Source organism: Macaca mulatta, chromosome 2, assembly GCF_049350105.2.
Source record: "Macaca mulatta isolate MMU2019108-1 chromosome 2, T2T-MMU8v2.0, whole genome shotgun sequence".
Classification (NCBI taxonomy): domain Eukaryota; kingdom Metazoa; phylum Chordata; class Mammalia; order Primates; family Cercopithecidae; genus Macaca; species Macaca mulatta.
This window is the reverse complement of record NC_133407.1, coordinates 150,959,026-150,979,626: the sequence shown is the minus strand read 5'-3', so window position 1 is coordinate 150,979,626 and position 20,601 is coordinate 150,959,026. Positions and strand designations below refer to the sequence as shown.

Sequence of the window (20,601 nt, the reverse complement as noted above, 5' to 3'; positions counted from 1 at the left end):
GTTTGATAGCTGTGAACTATCAGGGAAGCTTCATTGTGTAAGTGGGATCTAAACTGGCCCGAAAACACAAAACAATATTTAGAAAGAAAGCAAGGGAAAGAAAAAGCACAGCTGTGGGGGAGGGAATAGGTGAAGGGATTCCACTATCTATCCACACATTCAGCAATGAATGACCACTTAGTCACTGCCATGCCTTGGCCAGGAGAGTGGAGATTCAGTAACAAGGCACAGTCCTCAAAAGAGTTCACTGTCCAGACATGGCTCTTGATGAGTCATAGGCACTGGAGGCTACAATGATAAGGGCTTCCCAGCTCTGAAGATGTGAAATTGTGCAGAACTGAGGAGCTCCTGGATGGGACAGGCAGAGGCAGGACACACTACTGAGCCCTGCAGTTCCCAGGTCTGGCAGACCAGGCCCTTTCAAACTCTGTTATCCCACCTCCTTCCTAAGCACCTACCCTCTGTGTGTCTAGCCTGCTGCCAGGCATGGAGGTAAATCAGGGGAAATGAGGAAACATGTTCTCTGCCTTTGGGGAGGTCAAGTCTAACTGAGGGTGGGGATAAATGACAAAAAACTAGTCTACGGAAAAGTTATCAATGGCACCCATGTCCTACAGGAGAAGACACAAGCTCCTCTGCCTGGTGTTGAAAGCTCTTTGTGACCAGAACACTGCTGCCCTCTCTAGCATTGTCTTCTGTCATTTGTCAATGTCAGTTCCCAGCCCCTCACTTTCCCAAGAGCTGAACTCAGCTACCTGCAGTTGCAGAAGGTATGCTGCCAGGCTGTGTCCCCCTGCCTCTGCACAGGATAGATGCAATGACAGGAAGCCCTTCCCCCAACCTGTCTGGCAGGTGAACTCCCACTCATCCCTTCAAGGTCCAATGCAAGCACAGTCTCCTCTGATACACCCTCCTTGTCCCACGCCCCTTCCATAGATGGAAATAATTGTATGTTCCTTTGTTCTTATACTGTACTTTGTATAGAACTGCACGATAGTGTAATTTCCCCTGCTTATCTATCAACCCTACTCATTTGTAAGCTCCTTGGGAGCAGAGATCCTGTCATTTTTATATCTGTATTTCTGGTACTAGATCACAGTAGTCACTCAGTGAGTAAATGATTGAATGACTAAGGTTCTAAAAGAGGTATGGGCTAGGTGGTCAGAGAGGGCTTTGAGGTGGCACTGAAAGGGTCTTTGAAAGGCAAAAAGGAATTTCATAGGTAAAAAGGGGGAAATGTCCTATGGGGAAGGGGAAAGACTCACTAACCTAGAGCAGGAGACTGGCCTGTGCAGATACTGGGAAGGACTGGAAAGGGGGAAGGGGCCTATTATTTACTGAATATCTTCTGTGGGACCACAACTGTGCTGGGAACTTTATAGACATTCTCTCATTTAATCTGACAACTTTATAATTTTCATTTTCCAGCTGAGAGGTTATACAACTTCCTTAAGATCATTCAGCTAGTAAATGACAGAAAAGAAAGAGGGGGGGGTCCTACACAGACTCTGACTTTAAAGACCACATTCTTCTCTCTGTACCATGCTAAATGAAAAGGCCTTCACCAGATCCCATAACTCTGTCTCATACAAATATAATCTGTTTATCTTTTTGCTAGAAAGATTATAGTAGTTTTATTTTTTGGTCCCTTTATTGAGTCCCATGCCACCACTGCCACCAAAAAGTCACTGGGGAGGCTGCAATTCTGGGCTCTTCAAGCACCTGGGCCCCTGGAGCTCCGGGAGAAGAATCCTCATGCTTGACTCTCCTCCATCTCCCCTTGAAGGTCAGGTCCTCAGTGATGGAAAAGTCTTCATCCATCTGTGCAACTACATCGAGCCCTGGGAGGACCTGTCCTTGGTGCAGAGGGAAAGTCTGAATCATCACTACCATCTGAACTGTGGCTGCCAAGTAAGGGAATGTCCATTTCCTAAGTCTTTAGGGATGGGGGAAGGGTTCTGAGCCTTCATTCATGCATGAATTTATTCACTTACTAGACTATACTTGAGATCTGCCATGGATCAGGCACTGTATGAAGTTGGGGATGAGAAAGCAATATAGTCTATAGGCCCTGATCTCAAAGTACTTACACTTTGGCTGGGAAGGTGGCCATCATAGGAAGCAGAACGAGATAACTGTAATACAGCCACCCTTTAAAGACAGTCAATTCTTTGCCAGCCACTATAATAGTAAATTTACTGTAAATGTTTAATTTAGTCTCCAAAACATATTTGTGAAGAATTAAGATTTCCATTTTAAGGTGAAGAAATGAAAGCTCTGGGAAGTGAAGTGACTTGCTCAAGGTCAGTGGTAGAGTAAGGACCCTCAGAGCTGTCTGATTCCAGAGATGCCACTAAGTGGCAATATTGAATACGGGGAAACTTGGGGAAGGAGAATCCAGGGGAAGATTGGGGACTAGGAAAGGCTTGATAAGACAGGGGCATTTGAGATGGGCTGGCAGGGTATGTAGGAACCTGAAAGGTAGCAATGGAAAAAGAAGGACACCATACTCACTTTAATGTTGTGTGGCCATGACTCTAGATCACCACCTGCTATACAGTACCCTGTATCATCTCGGCCCCTAATGAGTGCCTCTGGACAGACTGGCTGTTGGAACGAAAGCTCTATGGTTACCAGGCTCAGCATTATGTCTGTATGAAGCATGTTGACGGCACCTGCAGCTGGTACCGGGGCCACCTGCCTCTCAGGAAGGAGTTTGTTGACATCATCCAGCCCTAGTAGGGACCAGTGACCATCACATCCCTTCAAGAGTCCTGAAGATCAAGCCGGTTCTCCTCCCCTGCAGAGCTTTGGCCATTACCACTTGACTTCTTGCTGCCAGCTAATAAGAAGTGCCAAGTGGACGGTCTGGCCACTGTCAGGGCAGGGAAGGGGCCATGACTTTTCTGCCCTGCCCTCAACCTGTCGCCCCTGCCTCCCAAACCCCATTAGTCTAGCCTTGTAGCTGTTACTGCAAGTGTTTCTTTTGGCTTAGTTTGTTTTCTAAAGCCAGGATTATTCTCTTTCCTCCCAAGGAAAACATGTTTTCCTTTGTCTTAATCGATCTGGTAGGGGAGAAATGGTGAATGTCATACATATGAGATGGTATATCCTTGTGATGTACAATACCAGAAGGTGGGTTGACAACATCATAAACAGACTGACTGGCAGGAATGAAAACAACAACATACTGTGGCTGTGTATCCTCTACTTCCCCTGTCTCAACTCATCCTAATCCTCTGATACACTTTCATCTGTTTGGGGGAGTCATTTGGGGGACACGGAATCACTCAATGTGAGAGTTAGAATGGCCTAACCTGCCTCCCAATGCTGTTATCCCCTCTACAGCATTTCTGGCAGAGGGTCCCACCTGGTTAGCACCTCTTTGAATAAGAATGCACTTATTGTCTCAGAATAGGTACTACCTCTCCAGGTTAACTCTCCTTAACGCCCTCAACTGATGTCCATAAGGCTTCTCTTCTGTCTCTTTTTGAATTACTAACATCTTCATTCCTATTTCAGAACCTTTTAAAAGCCACAAAGCCTTTTACTTATAGAGTTGAAATCCCCCTTTGTTGGCTTCTTACACCACAGAGAGGTGGTCCTCTCTTGAGGGCAAATTTCAGGATAGAGCACCAGAGAGAAATAGCACAAAGGCCCATGAGGGGAAAGGACGGTAGGTAGGGAATATACCTGGCAATTGAGGCAATTTTTTTTCCAGCGGCCAGCCCTGCTAGATTTTACAGCAGGAAAAAGCCAGTTTTCATCCCCAGAGAGCCCCCTGTACCCTTCAGCTGAGTACTCTCACCATTGTGTCTTGGGCTCCCTGAGATTTCCCAACCAAAGGACCCTTAGGGCTCCTCAGCCTCTGCAAGGCTTCCTGGCTTGCCCTGAAAGGAAAAGTCCTGATATTGGCCTCTAGGATTTATTAAGGACAAGAGCTTAAAGTTTCAGAGCTTCTCCCTGGGGAAGCTCTGGCAAAGATGACAGAGATGGTTCTTTTCAAGACCCAAGGTTGTTTTTTGATATGTGGTCTGCTGCCAAGCAGGGTCATAGACAATGTGTCAGAAGAAGGCTCTTGATTTGCAGAAATGGTGTAAACGGAGACCCCTTTTGGCCAAGGAAGTGGGGAGGCGGGGACAAACATAATCTCTGTTCCACTTGGAATGCTTTGCAGGGAGTCTCCATTGGTGGGTTAAGCAAGATCACCAATTGATCACACCAGCCTGGGGCAGAGGGTGTGGGGACAGGGAAGAAGGGAGTTTGAGCTCCAGGTCCCTGCACAGGAAAAACATTGGCAATAGCCTCCTTACCAACCAACCGTCCCATCTCTCTGCTCCTTCTGACTTACTAGGATGGCAGAAGGCACAATATTAACCCAGCCTTATCACAGTTGTGGAAGCGCCAGGGGAATGGGAGAGTCAGGGGAGTAATAATAGTAGGAGCAATGCCCTACATCTAGTAGAGTGCTTCACACTTTCCCAGAGGCTATTACTTAATGGCTCTCACTTAAATTGTGTATGTACCCTATTAGAGTATCCTGTGCAAGGATAATTATGCCCACTTGACCATCTTATTGGAAACTGCACACAGTGAGGAAATGTAGCTTGTTCAACAACAAGTGGCACAGTCAGGGCTGGGACTCAAAAGCAGTGAGATCTGATTGTTGGTCCAGAAGTTTGTTATTCTCTCAGCTTGATTAAACTGCCCTTACTCCTGTTCTTCCCTATTCTATCTCCAGAATTTGACAAGAGGCTGTCAGCTAAAATCTAGCTATTCCAGCCACACAAGTTCTGTAGTTCAACCCAGTGGAGTCTTTGGGGTTGAGACGCTGAGGTCCTTTTCAGAGCCCCACAGTCACCAGGTGGCTAAGTGCAAAATGAAAACAGCAGAAAGACTAATATCCCCACTGAGCCACTTACCATCTCTTTGTGGTTGGGGTAGTATGTCTGCTCAATGAGAGGGAACTTTTCTCCTCCCAGTGTCTTGTAGATGGCGACCAGCTGGGCAAACTGCAAAGGAAAGCAAATGTTACGCTTATCTTAGATAACTTCTGAAACAGGCAAAACATCAACTCATCAAATATTTATTGAGCCTTTGTTCTGTGGAGGACTTTATGCTAAGCATTGTGAGGATATAAAAGAAGTGTACAATTCCTATTCCCAAGGATATGATCTGCATTAGTTGGGGAAGGGAAAATGAGTGAGCTAAAATTCAATTACCTTTCTCAATTGTAATGGTGTTTCAAATCAAATTGATGAATTATTTTATCATCTTCATTTTACATATGGGACCTAGAGAGGTTACAAAACTTTCCTAAAGTCACAGAACTGCAAGGTGAAGTTGGAAGTAAAACTTGGGTCTCTAACTTTCCACATCTGCATCCCCGAGTGATGGCAAGGCATGAAGCTGGATAGGTAACATGGGCCAACTCTTGGAAGTTCAAATGTCAGGCAAAAGAATGATGGATTTTTCCAGTAAGCAGTATGGAGCCACCAAGAGTTTCAGCAGGAGGCGTCATAAAATGAAGTTCTTCAGGAAGATTAGAATGGTCATGGTATGTGGGATACACAGGCCCAGTCTTTCTGGGACTTACTACCCAACCAGGGACTGAACTTACTGGACCCTTTGCCTACGTATGAGAAACTGGAATAGCTCCATGGGGAAGGGGCAAAGTACACATATTTACAGCGTCAGGGTTGAAAGGTTTTCTTAGTGCACAGCTGGGCTCCCCCACGCTGCTCCATTTTATAAATGAAGAAGTTGAGGCCCAGAGAGGTCACTTGCCCAACGTCGCACAGTAGTTAATTAAGCCAGGTTCATAGCAAGGCCCCTTCATTTCCAATCCATAACTCTCCTTATTCCTGCAAGTAGCTGCCTTTCAGGCTCTGCAGAAACTATGCCCTTTCCACAGGAAACACAGGACTTTCCTGCTCAATCCCGTCACATACACACCTATACTCCCATCCCCAGTGCATCAGCAGCAGAGGAAACACATCTCTCTAGGGCTACTGGATTAGTTCACACTCAGTCACTGGTGTCTGGAGTGGCTAGAAGGGAAAGCTGTTAGATGAAATCTACTTATCAGAGAAAGGAAGACTAGAACATTTTTCAAAAGCTCAGGTCCTGTTCTCTGCAAGCGATGCTGGCACATAAGCCAGGAAGGGAAGAGGAGGTTGGGGCAGTAAAAGCTTGGAACTGGGTTGTTAGAAAACTGAAATCTTCTGATTCTTGTTCTGTTAACTTCCTAGGTGTCCTTGGCCAAACGAGTTTTCCTCTCTGGATTTCATTTTCTTCATATATAAAATGAGAGGGTTAAATTTCATCAGTTCCTCAAACTTTGTACCATAAATAATATCTCTTTATTATATTTCCCCCAAACTCTGCTATCAAACTGCAGTTTAAGTGATCATCTGTTGTGGTCCTTTTGTGGGTATAGATATAATTTTGTTATTTTTGAAATGCTGGAAAACACTGGAATTCCTGAGTCCCTCCCTTTAGTGACAAACAATTGGTGACTCTAGAGCTCTAGAGCCTCCTCCAGGACTGAAAGGATGATTCATGGACCCTCAAGCCCCTAAGATATCACTGTCAAAAGGGACTTTATAGAGTCTCTAGGCCAGCCCTCTCATTTGACAAATTGAGATTGAGGCTGGAGAGCAAAGGAAAGTGCAGGCTCCTGGATTACATCCTGGAGTCAGGGCTGCACTGCAAGAGCACTCAGGTCTCTTTTCCTTGCTGGGTGCATTCACCATTGTACCCTGCTGTCCTCGCTGTCTTTGGTCCTTCAATTTGCTTTAACTATCAAGAATGAACCCTCAGACTTTTCCTGCCTTCTCTGATTCTCCCCACCTGCTCATCTGACCTTTATGTCCTACCTGCCCATCTGGGCCTGGACTCCTGCTCTGCCTCTGGACACCTGCCTGGGCTCCCAAGGCTCTCCAACATCCCTGGGGAGCTAATGCCAGCTCTGCCAAATGACCTCTGTCCTGCTGCAGCCCACGCTCTGGCATGGCACCAAGGCATGTGGGGCCCTACCTTTCCAGCATGTGGGAGAGTTACACAGACACCACACGGATGCCAGGACAGCCTGTGGCAGACTCCCAGAGCCCTGCAACAGCCAACACAATAATGACAGCCAGTTCCCAGGCTCTCGTTGGGTCTCAGGGAGCTCACCCCACTCTCCTCTCCAGCAGTCCCTGTCTGCTCAAGGTAGTGAGCTTGGCATCTAACCCATACCTCCCTGGAAACTTAGATTAAATCACAGCCATAGAGTCACCAATTCAACAAATGTAACATCTGATAAGTGCTGTTTACACATAGACAAAAGAATGAATTTGGGAGCTGGGGGTGCTGTTGGCAATTAATAGGAAGATATGTCCACTATAACCACTCATCGAATGAATCAAGAAAGATTTCTTGGAAAAAATGGGATTCCAGATCCATTTGAGTAATATGTCCCCATGCCTATCACTCCTGGAAATTAAATGATTTAATTTAACTCTGGTACACTTGTCTCCAAAAACCCAGAAAAACTGACAGAATTTCAGATAGATTGGCAGCAATAAAGGGTGGTGCCATTCTTGATTTGTCTGGAATGCTGCTTTCACTGACCGGTCCACTTCTGCTCCCCAAATCCCAGTGGCCTGCCCTGACCAACTTCAGAGACAGCAATGTGCTCAGAGACAGAGTCGTGCAAGGTAGAGCCTTTTCCAACCCAACCAAGTATCTCCTCACATCAATAGCAGTCACAGTAAAGATATTGAGAAACACAACCCAAGTCATCAACTGAGAGGGACCCTCCCCTCACAATCACCAAATTTGTCCACTCCCATGAACAAGCAGAGAACAATATGTAAAATGTCATTCATGTGGCAGCTGCTTAGTGAAACTGAAGGGAGAACTTGGGGTCTGGCCAGGGTGCCCTGCTGTTCTCATGCAGTGCCCAAGGCAATGTGCTCAGATTGTGAATGGGTGAGAGTGTGACCCCTCACCAGATCCCAGATCCCGGGAGGAGCAAAGCCCTAGCCACAGGCTCTCCCCATTCTTCCTGCCCTGGCCTCTGGCACAGTTTAGGAAAAGAAAACAGGGAACAAATTATTTTTTTTTCTTTTTTGTTTTTCAGACTGAGTCTCGCTCTGTTGCCCAGGCTGGAGTGCAGTGGCGCGATCTTGGCTCATTGCAAGCTCCGCCTCCAGGGTTCATGCCATTCTCCTGCTTCAGCCTCCTGAGTAGCTGGGACTACAGGCGCCCGCCACCACGCCCGGCTAATTTTTTTGTATTTTTAGTAGAGACGGGGTTTTGCCGTGTTAGCCAGGATGGTCTCTATCTCCTGACCTCGTGATCCACCTGCCTTGGCCTCCCAAAGTGCTGGGATTACAGGCATGAGCCACCACGCCCGGCCACAAATTTCTTTAAGAGAACCCATATACTAGGAGCCCGTAACAACCAGGCTGTCAAAGTGGTGGCAGCTGCTACTACTATTCCCAGTTTGGAGATGAAGAAACTGGGGCACAGGTTCAGTCAGAGGGTTGATAAGTAGTGAAATCACCCAGAAAAAGCTGCTAATAGCAGGATCACCCTGTGTGGCTAGGAGAGTCCACTTCTGACAAGTGCCAGGGGTGCATGTGGGTTAGGACATGTGTGCAGTAGGAAAGACGTTGACTGAGGAGAAAAGGGAGATCCACAAAAAAGACACTTGGTGAAGGTCTCACATATGCTCTTCTGTGATTAGCAACATACTAAAATCACACACTCTATTAGCGTGTTTCTGCAGAATCTAGGATTCCAGATGCCTCAGGCCACGCAGAGGGAAAGGTTGAACAAGTGGAGCTTGGGAACCCAACCCCCTCCTTAACCGTGGCAGCTCCCAGCCCTCCTGACTCCTTGTCCATTGATCTTTCTCTTACACTCCAAGCTCTCCCTGGCTTCCAAAGGAGAAAGAAAGCTGTTAGTTCCGGGGTGGAAAAAAAGATTAAGAGCAGAGGTGACAGATGTGTTTGGTTAACACACACACACACACACACACACACACACACACAGAGCAGAGGTGACAGATGTGTTTGGTTCACACACACACACACACACACACACACACACACACACACACCCTTCAGCTCTCTGAGTGGTGTAAAGGCGTGGAGTTCAGAAACTTCACAATTAGCCATAAGTGCCAGGAACCTTGGCAATCCAGGGTGTGTGACAGCTGAAATTCCACTTTTACAAAACAAGAAAGGCTTACTGCATCTTGAGGTCCAGAAGTCCCTCCTCTGGATCCTGCCCTTTTACCTGGGGGAAGAGGGCCTCACTTGCCACCCATGGCTTGCCACCGAAGTTATAAATGGATTCCAATGAGTTGATGCTGGGGAAGCCTGCATACTGCAAGCCAATGAGGATGTGATTAGGGGCAGGTGTTACCTTCTGAGAGGGTCAGCCTGGAGTAGCAGAGCCAGCAGAGGAGCTGGGTCCCCTCAGTGGTCGGAGAGGAAGCCAGAGTGCCCCCAAAGCCATCATAAGTCACTCTCCCTCCTAGCCCCACTTTTTCTATCTGCCTAAAAGTTTCCACTGCCTTCCTAGATTTCCAAGTTGGCCAAGAAAGAGAAAACCAGATCAGTTTCTTCCTTATATAGGAGCCTCAATCAATGGGAGAGGCAGTGGGATGTAGAGAAATCCTGGCACTATAACTTTGGCAAGTTACTTAATCCTTTTTGAGTCTTGTTTCTCTGTAAAAAGTTATAATAATGATAATAATATCTTCCTTGTAAGGTGAGGATTAAATGAAATTAACGTAGAAAAATCTCAGAAACTGGCATCCTATAGTAAGTAGTTTTCTACACCTTACTTTCTTTCTTTAATTTTCATCTCTATCATGAAAGGTTAAGGTCAGAGTTAGGGTTAGGCTTTGATGATCTCCAAGGACACTTCTAGTTCATAAGTATTTGATTCACATGCATGTGGATAAATTTCATTTTCAGGTTGCTTAACCACTTGGTAGGACTCTGTCACTACCACTGAGTTGGACTATTCCCTTGGTTGTCACTGGGCTCAGGCCATTCTAAAAGTTTGATCATTCTAGGAGGCAAGAAACAGACATTTTTATCATTGCAACCTATGGCCAAAGGCAGAGCCTACAGACCTATAAGGGCTTCTTCATGGTATCTTTGTACGACTTTGTTGTGAGGCCAAAGGTCCACTCTGCAGCAAAGGTGCCCAGCCTGTGACAGGTGATGCTGTGCTATTGCGATGACCTGCCCTCCCCCATGTCCCAGGGGAAGCTCCTCTCACATCCTCTTAGCTGGGGCCTACTGCATCTTAAGGACCCTTCTAGGGGCCTGGGAGATGTAGGGACCCTCCTGGGGCTGGGGCCTACTGCATTTTGAGTCCCTCCTAGGGACCTGGGAGATGTAAGGCCTGGATCCTACCCTTTTACTTGGGGGAAGGGGGCCTCACTCACCACCCATGGCTTGTCACAGAAGTTGTATATGGATTCCAGTGAGTTGATGCTGGGGAGGCCTGCATACTGCATGCCAATGATCAGGTGGCGGAAGTCCTCATTCTCCGCCATGCCAAATGCATGCTGCCGGATGAGCACGAAGTCTGGCCGGAAGGACCTGGCGAGAAGGTAGAGGCAGGTTTGCCATTAACCAGCACTTCAGGCCATATATCATTTTGGTTCCCATTTCCAAAACCCAAGATAGAGAAGAGGGCTTAAGAACCACCTAGTCCAAGCCCCTCATTTTACTGTTGTTATTTTAGAGACAGGTCTTACTCTGTTACCCAGGCTGGAGTGCAGTGGCACAACTGTAGCTCACTATAACCTCAAACTCCTGGGTTCAAGTGATCCTCCTGCCTTAGCCTGCTAAGTAACTAGTACTACAGGCACAAACCACCAGGCCCAGCTAATTCTTTGTTTTTTGGAGAGACAGGGTCTTACTATGTTGCCCAGGCTGTTCTCGAACTCCTGGGCTCAAGTGATCCTCTTGGCTCAGCCTCTCAAGTAGCTAGGACTACAGGCACGTGCCATGACCCCTGGCTAATTTTTTCATTTTTTGGAGAGATGAGTTCTCACTATGTTGCTCAGGCTGGTCTCAAACTCCTGGGCTCAAGTCATTCTTCTACCTCAGTCACCCAAAGCGCTGGGAGTACATATGAGCAATGGTTGTAATTTTATTATTATTCTTCCTTTCTGGACTGGTAAATGGGATATTACGGTACTTTCCTTTTTTGTTTGTTTGTTTGTTTGTTTGTTTTCTGAGACAAGGTCTTGCTCTGTCACCCAGGCTAGAGTGCAGTGGCGCGATCTCAGCTCATTGCAACCTCCGCCTCCTGGGTGCAAGCAATTCTTGTGCCTCAGCCTCCCAAGTAGCTGGAATTACAGGCACACACCAATACACTCAAACAATTTTTTATAGTTTTAGTAGAGATGGGGTTTTGCCATGTTTGCCATGTTGGACAAGCTGGTCTTGAACTCCTGGCCTCAAGTGATCTGCCCACCTTGGCCTCCCAAAGTGCTGGGATTACAGGTGCGAGCCACCATGCCTGGCCAATAGTATGGTACTTTCCAAAGGAGATTTGAAGAACAGAATTCTGACATTCCCTCTCTCCTCTGGGCTAAGCATCGCTTTTTTCTAAGGTATAAATACCCTTAGGAGCGAAGAAACACTTTTAGACTCTCACACCTTAAGTGAAAAAGATTTTTCCTTGACTACATGAGGCAGTTAAGAGCCTGAAGCTCCTTGTAGCTTTTGAGTTGGAGCTCAAAGCAGGTCCTGGAAAACTGAAGACAACAGTACTTGGCTGCCTTCACCACACTGCCACAGAGGTCCCTGATCTCAGTGTCCTTTTCTGACTCCTTAAAGCTGCTCCTTAAAATACGCAATGCCCTCATCAGGCCCCCAGGAGAGCAAGGGGCCAGACTGGCTGAGGACAGATGCCAGACTTCCCAATGTTATTCTTCCAAAGCGGACGCTAGGGAGGGGTACAAATATTTTTCGCAGAACTGAGGTTGAGCAACAGCTACAGGAAGCCCTGAGAGTACAGAATGTTCCCATGCATAGGAAAGCTCCTGCATTTCCCCTCTAGCCAGCAAAGCTTCTAGCCACGGCTATTCCAGAGGACCAAGGCCCCTGTTTTCATGCCTGAGCTTCAGAGAAACCCCACCTTCCCAGAGAGTCAGTTCTGTGGCAGCATCTATTCCCAAGGTGCTAAGCCTCAGTAGATTCATATGATACACAATGACCTACTTGGTTCTCTGCCCAGGCAGCCATTGCCCACCACCTCCAGCCCCAGCCCCACCCAGGCTCAGAGATTAATCTTTTAAAGTGAGGGTGGAAGGAGCCTTCTTTGGCCACTCAGAGGACTTAAGCTTTTACACCGTTGGTGGGAAATGTAAATTAGTACAACTTCTACAGAAAACAATATAGAGATTTCTCAAAGAACTAAAAGTAGAACTACCATATGACCCAGCAATACCATTACTGAGTATTTACCCAAAGGAAAAGAAATCATCAAATTAAAAGACACTCACACTCATATGTTTATTGCAGCACTATTCACAATAGCAAAGTCATGCAATCAACCTAAGTGTCCATCAGTGGATGACTGGATGAAGAAAATATATATAGTACACACCATGGAATACAATGTAGCCATTAAAAAAATAAAATCATGTATTTTGCAGCAACAAAGGTGGAGCTAGAGGCCATTATCCTAAGTGAAATAACTCAGAAACAGAAAATCAAATACTGCATTTCTCACTTACAAGTGGGAGCCAAATAATGGGTACACATAGACATACAGATGGAAAAAACAGACACTGGGGACTCCAAAAGAGGGGAGGATGAAAGGAGGATGAGGGCTGAAAAATTATCTATTGGATATGATGCTATTTGGGTGATGGAACACTAGAACCCCAAACTTCACCATTACATAATATACCCGTGTAACAAATCTGTACAAGAATCCCCTCAATCTATTAAACAAACAAACAAACAAACAGAAACATGGCATCTGTTAGAGCTGCTCTGATCTTCTTGTGTCTCAGTTCTGGGAAGTTAGCACCAGCTGTATGCCTGAGATACAACTCCAATCCTGCACCCCAGTTATAGGAATTGAGCTGTACACTGTGGTCAGCCCCTGAGTTCCTACCCTGGTACCCAGAGAGGCCTGCCTTTATTCTTGCCCTGCTACTGGGCCTCTCTGTCACCACCTGCTTATGTTCAAGCATCCCCATTACCCTCTCTACCTACAGCTGGAGGAGCCCATCCATTTTCTCTTGTAGGAGCTACCTGAGCTCACTCCCCACCTGGATGGACATCTCTTTTTCTGTCTTCTTCCTTGATCTTCAGAATGGATAAGCTCATATTTCCTGTTGTTAGGTCCCAGACACCTCCAGTCTGGCCTTTCCTGTCACCAACCCAGTTCCTGTTGGACACTGGAAGCCTGTCAGGTTATTGAGGTAGGGAAGAGTGAGGTGAAATCTCTTCTTGGAACAAGACTGATGTCTGAAAACCTGAAGCCATACTGAACTCCTGGGAAGAATAACACTTGTTGAAACCATTTCCCACCGCCCCCTCTCCCCGCTTGACCACCTTCCAATCTGGAATTCTCATTACCTCCCTCACAAAATTCTGTGAGTATGACAACATCACATCTATATGGCATCCAGCATACCACCTGGCATGTAAGTGCTCAATAATTGCTTATTTTCTTCCACCCACCATGTCTCTTCCAGCCCTAGGTTTTTCTATCAGACTTAGGAGTTCCCAGGAATGAGGAATATAGAAAGAATACAGGATGGAGAGTCAAGGGATCTCACATAGAAGACACGGCTCTGCCACAACTCACTAGGGGAACCTAAGCAAATCAATGTAAAATGGAAGGCTGAACTACATCAGACATTTTCAGGTTTGTTTGTTTTAAAGCAATGGTACCCTGTTTTCCAACGGAAATGTGTGCAGGATAAAAGCACGGAGCTGCACTGGCTGAAGGGGTGGGGGGAAATAATCCTATAAGGAATCCAGTTGTCTCTAAGTGAGCTCTGAGTCTGTGAAGCTTAAGTTGCTTTCTCTACCACTGGACTAAGCTCAGCAAGAAGCTGGCTTTCTCTGCCTTTTCTACTACTTTTGCCGAACACACATCATTAAGTTCTGTATACCATACATAGTACTGCTATCTCACTCCAACACCTGACTTAGAAACCACCTCTTTGAGCCAGAGGTAGTAACTCTGGAGACAGTCACAATGACCCTGAGTTCAGAAAGACCCTTACCGGACAACCTTTGTGCCATTCCGGAGAACCTGCATATCCACAGCATAGGTGCCATCTGCATGGGCCACCAGGTTGAGCTCTGAAAATTCTGCCTGGAAAATAATAACAGGGGAATAAGTTCACAATCCTGACTTTGGCAAGTCCTCTACATAGCAGCAGCAACATCCCCACCACAGAACATTTATATACAGTTTTCAAAACATGTTCACATACTGAGTTAGTCTAATTCTCATAGCAACACTGTGATGAAGGTGGGACAGAGATAATTATCCCCATTTACCAAAGGAGGAAACTGAGCCTCAGAGCAGTTAAGTAACTTTTCAGGACAAACAAAACTTATCATTGGCAGAGAAAGGAGCAAAAATCCGGTCCTCTAACTCCCAGCCCAGCATCCTTTGTGCTGGTTCTCTACAGAGCGATAATGTGGACTGATACAAGTGTCCTTTTATCAGTTTCAATATAAAAGCACTAGGTTTAAATTTAGCCAACTAGGTTTTAGTTCTACTTCCCCCTACACAGCTGTATAAAACATTAAGCAAGTTACTTGTCCTCTCTGGGTTTCAGTTTTCCCAATCTATAAAATGGGAATAATTTTTATCAATCTTGCCTATCTAACAAGTTGTTTGAAGACAGTCAGTAAATCATAACACACTGTATAATGAATGATGAGTAACTTCTTTTATCACATAGGAAATACATGCATTGTTGAAACTGAACATCCTCCTCTTCCCCAAATGGACCCAATCACTATTTATTATGAAGCAAAGGATGGAGGAAGGTAAAAAAAAAAAAAAAGAAAAGAAAAAAGAAAAAAGGGCTTTCAGTGCTTCACTGTATTAAGAAAGTGTTCTTTTCTATGTTTCCTCTAAAGTATAGCCTCAGGCCCAGAGGAACCATCACTGGGGGCAGCATACCTGAATGGCAGACATGTGCCTACCAAGAAGTATCTTGCCACCAACAATATGGAGGTAAAGTGCAATGTCCTGGGAAGACATTCCTCTAAGGTTTTCCTCACTCTGGGAAACTTACACTGTAAGAGGGTCCTAAGAACCAAACTGCTTGCTCATCTACAGACACCAGAGCCATAAAAAGGAATCAGAGAAATGAAAAGACACAGACTCCAGGACCATGCCTCACAGAGAGAAAGGTCCTGGGGAAAGGACGGGAGAGAGAGGAAACGCAGAGTCCAGAACTCAATGATGGACACAGTATTCCACTCAGCAGAACGACATGGTTCACTCTGGCATGCCAAGAGGAAACCGTGATGATGCAGATGCAGCTCTGGGCTTCAGGCTGATTACCTGTTCCACCTTGATATCATAATCTCCAAGGACTTTTTTGCCCCGAAAGCACTTGGCCCTGGAGAAAGGAATAAACCCACACAAATTAGTTTTGTGCAAGTATTTAAAGTCAGACATTTACTATTACAAAGAAGAGGACCACAGCAGACAGATCTCCAGAATGAGGGTCAAGAGACCTGGGTTCTGAACCTCATTCTGCTATGAGATCACCACAAGACAAACCATTTCCTCTCTTTTAGCCTCAATTTACCCATCTATAAAATAATACAAAACATCCTTTCATTATTGGGTTTTGTCATAACATCTCTGGTCTTTTGGCTATAAAACACATCTAGAAATAAGGATTTCCCCAATTTTATTCTTAGTAAAGGCTAGGTCAGCTTTATACATTTCTATAATTTCCTTTTTTCCTTGATCCTTCATTTTACTATGGTTTTCTATTTGGTATCCACCCTTGGATTTCTAGTTTTTAAAGAAACTGTTATCACTTTACTTCTTCATACCCATGCAAAGAGGACCCGAGGCCATTATTAATTTAAAAATATAACCAACAAAATGAGGATTAAGGAACAATCAATGAATGCGAGGAAATTAATTAGATCAAAATAGAAGGTAGCGGGAAAAGACTGAGGAAAGCCACTGCATTTGAACACAAAACTTAGCCCATATTTCTGAGCAGTCAAGAAAATGGGTCAAGGTGAGTTACACAGTACACAGTATCTTCCCAGTTTGTCACAGATCTAGAGGACCCTCACATTAATGCATTAATTAATCCCTTGTAATAAGTAATTAATCCCTTATAAGCAGATATTTTTATACTTATATTCCTACTTTGCTTCTAACCTGCCCCCCCTACATTAGATTTCCTTATCTGTCCATTTCGGCTGGTTCTCCATTTGTCAAAAGGGCCTTTCCACACTCTACCTGTTAGGTAGGTTGAGCTTGCTTTTCCAGTGCTTGAAATTTCCAACGTAATATTTCATTGGAAATTTTTTGGGAGTCTCTCCCCAAAATAAAGGAATAAACCAGTATTTATTGGGCATCATGTTCTAGGAATTACATGCGAGTCGTTTTCAAGAACATCTCATTTAGTCCTAACAATATGTAAGATACAGAGAAAGATCTTCATTTCAGAAACAAGGAAACCAAGATTCAGAATTGAAAATGGTGTATTCAAGGCCCTATAGCAAGTTATCGGCAGAGCTAGTATTCACAGCCAAGTCTGTGGCACTCTGAGCCCACTGCCCTTCACATTGCAGGCACTGTCTCCCTCTATTGATTTAGCCTCTCCTTCTCTGCTCACACCACCACAAAAACGGACTTGCCCTGTGTGTGCTGCATTGCATTTGTTCCCATTTTCCTTCTTCCACTCACAAGGGACTTAATGATGTGAGCGCTAGTCCCACTACAAATACTTCCTACCCTGGTTCCTGTCAACTACCCTGGACGAGGCCAGGCTGTTTCCTTTTCTCTATGGGTTCTGGAACACCCCGTTCTAGGAAGTTGTCATTTGTCCTATCCAAGTCCCTGGCCACCCTCAAATTGCTCCTCTGAGGCACTCAGCCATCCTGGAGCTGGACCACTTAAGTCCATCCCCCACCTCTGCCCCAATTTCTTATTAAGCTTCACACCAGCTTGTTTCCAGGACCCTGATCAACATTCACAGCTCAGCGAGCCCCTCAGGCAGGGGCCCTGTAGTATATCCCTGTAGTATATATATATTTCTTTGGCTACTATTGCATTTTATTTACAGGTTTAACTAAGAGAGTCTAGTATGGCACTATCACTTCTCTACAGACCTTGGAGTCTGCAGGTTTGTGTCCATGACTATAAAAAGGAGGAACTGGAGTGAATGACCCATGAGATCCCTTTCTTTCATTGGTGAGGTATGTCTACCTTGTTATCAGCAATGCTTTTCTGATGCTTCCTCCTATTTTCCTGTCTCAAAATAGCTCTCCTTCTGTGAGTTAAATCTCAGAGACATTAACAATAACCTCTCATTTGGTACGATGCCGTGCATTTGCAAAGCATGTTCCTTGCCCTAGTTGTTCCTCACAACTCTGTGAAGGAGCCAGGAGAGATAGTGTGGTCCATTTGGCTGATAGGGAAACTGAAGCCCAGGACAATTAAATAACATGCCCAAATCAGAAAAGTTCATGGAAGTTAAGGCTAGAACTAAGAGTTTATATCTAGGTGCTTAAATGCTGCCAAGTTTCTTAATTCACTCATTTATGTTGTGGGTTTTGAACACTGATATTGAAGTATATTTATAGATTCTGGCTGGGTTTTTCTGCCACTTCCTGCACCTGCCCATTGACCAAGTTGGCTAATGAACTGTTTTCATGCCTTCCCTCCTCCCCCACCTCTCTAGCTATCCTAATGCCTTTTCCTTAAGGTAATCTGTCCTGTTGGAAATCTCAGTGTGTGTTTCCTGGCCCAGGGTCACTGACCTCTCTTGGCTGAGCCACAACCTTATAGAAAAGGAGCCAAGATGGCCGGCAGATGAGGTACAGAGCCCTCTTCTGGAGAATGAGCACATTCTTGCAGCTCCAGGCTCTGGGACATTTTGATTCTAGGTATTTTCATGAAAAATTGTGTAATTTGCTAGCAAATGATAGAAGTATTTCCTGATACTAAGAGAACACTAGTACAGGGCACTGTGCTGGAATCCAGAGGATGGGCTCTGGAATCACAATCTGGGGTGTGAATTCTAGCTGTATCCTTTCCTGGTTGTGTTACCTTACAGAGGCTTAAATTTTTTTAAAAAATAGTATATTGTGTGGTTAAACTAGTCGATCTATCTATAAAATTATATAAGAGGATAAAACAAAAAGTAAAATGTTCTTTTTTCCCATTCCTCTCTTATCACATATACTTCTAATTATCAATTATAAGCATATACTTCCAGTGGAGGGGGAAAAATGTGTGGATATACCTGCATACATATATGCTTCAAACATATACATATGGCATGCTACATAAATTTTTTAAAAATTTTTGTTTTTTGCACTTAAAAATATATCTTAGTGATATGCTTTCAGCACATATTGATGGGCCTCTTCCTTTTTAATGGTTGCATGAAATTCCATTTGAAGGATATACAGTATTTATTGGTAAGCATTTATTGGTATTGGCATTATATATTGGTGAGCACATTAGATTTCTAGTTTCTTGTTTTTGCTATTACAAACAGTGCTATAATGGCTTACATTTAAAAATATAGCCATAGGATAACTATTTTATGACAGAAACGCTGGTGCAAGGAACAGACACTGTTATGGTTTTTGCTGATACTCCCAAACTGTCCCCCACCCAAGAAAAAAATGACACCACTCTTACCAGCATTTGAAAGTTTCGGAAAACTACTCCGCTTCCCTTAGTTTTCCCACATAGTCCCCTGCATACGATAGGAACAGATAAGATGCCCAGTATGGAATTTTTTTTTTTTTTTTGAGACAGGATCTTGCTCTGTTGCGCGGGCTGGAGTGCAGTGGTGCAATCATGGCTCACTGTAGCCTCGACTGCCTGAGTGAGCTCCAGTGATCCTCCTGCCTCAGCCTCCTGAGTAGCTGGAACTACAGGCACATGCCACCATGCCAGGCTAATTTTTAAATTTTGTTTTGTACAGACACGGTCTCACTATGTTGCCCAGGCTGTTCTTGAACCCCTGGGCTCAAGCAATCCTACCTTGGAATCTGAAAGTGCTGGGATTATAGGAGTGAGCCACCATGCCCCACCAATATGAACTTTCTGATTGGCAGTCTTGTCACATAAATCTAAATTCATCCCCTTGTGCTCAATCCTAAACAAAACCCAAGATGTACATCCTTGAAACACAGACTAAAAATATCTGTAGTGCCTGTATTGTCAATTTCCCCCTATTGTAACATTTTTCTTAACAAGCCTAGCAGCTGAGGATCTATGTAAGTTTAATGGCTTGCAGCTTCCTTGATGGACCAGGTAATGAACCATCATCTCCCCTTATTGCTAAAATGAGCAAAAGCTTCTAGATTTAACTCGTTAATCAAGGAAGTTAATACTTTCATCAATTCCCATCCACCTACCAACTAGGGCTTGTGAGGCTGAGGAATACGATTTCAGAGACTTCTCTCCTGACTCCCCCACAAAACTTGGCCCAAACCAGGCAAGCCTAGCTTAAATACGCCCTCTTTTATGCATGGGATAATGGAGAAAGAGTTCTAGAAATAGAAGCCAAGGAAGCCGAGTTCAGGCCTACTTCTACCACTTTTCAGCTGTGTGACTTTGGGCAAGTAATGCCTCTCTGAGTCTTAGTTGTGTCATTCATAAAATAAGGCTAATAGTGATCTTAGTAGTGAACACCTGTGACGTACTAACTACTGTTCTAAGTGTTTTATGTATTTTACCTCATTTAATAATATTTGGCTCACAGGTGGTTGTGAAGATTTAATGAAATCAGATGACATGAAAGTTTTGGAAGTGCTGAAATTTATGCAAATATGAGGCACTGCTAGCAAAAAGCAGCAAACATATGCTGTTTTAATATGACTACGACCAACATGGCTTCTTCCTTTTCTGAATTTTCATCACATTTATTGTCTGCTCATGATATTTGGCTCACAGCATCATCATCTGATACCACCTTTCAAGGTCAGTTGTCTGATAATCAGACACTGCTTCCCCACCTATGCCTCAGACCACTAGATTATATGACAATGCTTCAGAGCAGGGATGATCCATATGTGAATCTTGGATTTTTCAGAAAATTTTTGATTTTAAATACTGATTATGTCTTCTTGTTTGATTATATACTCTAGGCCTGTACAAATATAATAATTATATCCATAAATTTCCAAATCCTTCACAGAGCTGTGACTTAGTAGCCTCACAATCAGGACTTGCTTATTAACTGGGATATTAGGAGTGGTGGTTTGGGCTGGACCACTAGAGAAAACCAGAAGAGAGCACCCTCAGGACGCAGCCTATTTCTGCAGGCCCTGCCATCTTCTTCTCACATGTGTCAATCCTGACGGTCAAGTTCTTTCCTCCTTC

At 44.6% G+C, this 20,601-nt stretch overlaps 2 protein-coding genes across 4 annotated transcripts in view; one reads left to right on the top strand and one right to left on the bottom strand.

Annotated features, from left to right (window-relative positions):
* The window catches only part of TIMP4 (TIMP metallopeptidase inhibitor 4), a 329,812-nt gene extending 326,626 nt beyond the window's left edge, over positions 1–3,186 (top strand). For both annotated transcript variants that reach the window (XM_077989847.1, NM_001194847.3), the window contains 2 exon segments: positions 1,787–1,911; positions 2,542–3,186. In XM_077989847.1, coding sequence (XP_077845973.1) covers positions 1,787–1,911; positions 2,542–2,739 — 323 coding nt within the window. In that variant the 3' untranslated portion in view covers positions 2,740–3,186.
* SYN2 (synapsin II) overlaps positions 1–20,601 on the bottom strand; it is a 190,592-nt gene that overhangs the window by 33,907 nt on the left and 136,084 nt on the right. For both annotated transcript variants that reach the window (XM_028844464.2, XM_028844465.2), the window contains exons 2-5: positions 15,571–15,628; positions 14,270–14,361; positions 10,454–10,610; positions 4,923–5,012 (exon numbers count right to left, since the gene is read on the bottom strand). In XM_028844464.2, coding sequence (XP_028700297.1) covers positions 4,923–5,012; positions 10,454–10,610; positions 14,270–14,361; positions 15,571–15,628 — 397 coding nt within the window. The remainder of the gene's footprint in view (positions 1–4,922; positions 5,013–10,453; positions 10,611–14,269; positions 14,362–15,570; positions 15,629–20,601) is intronic.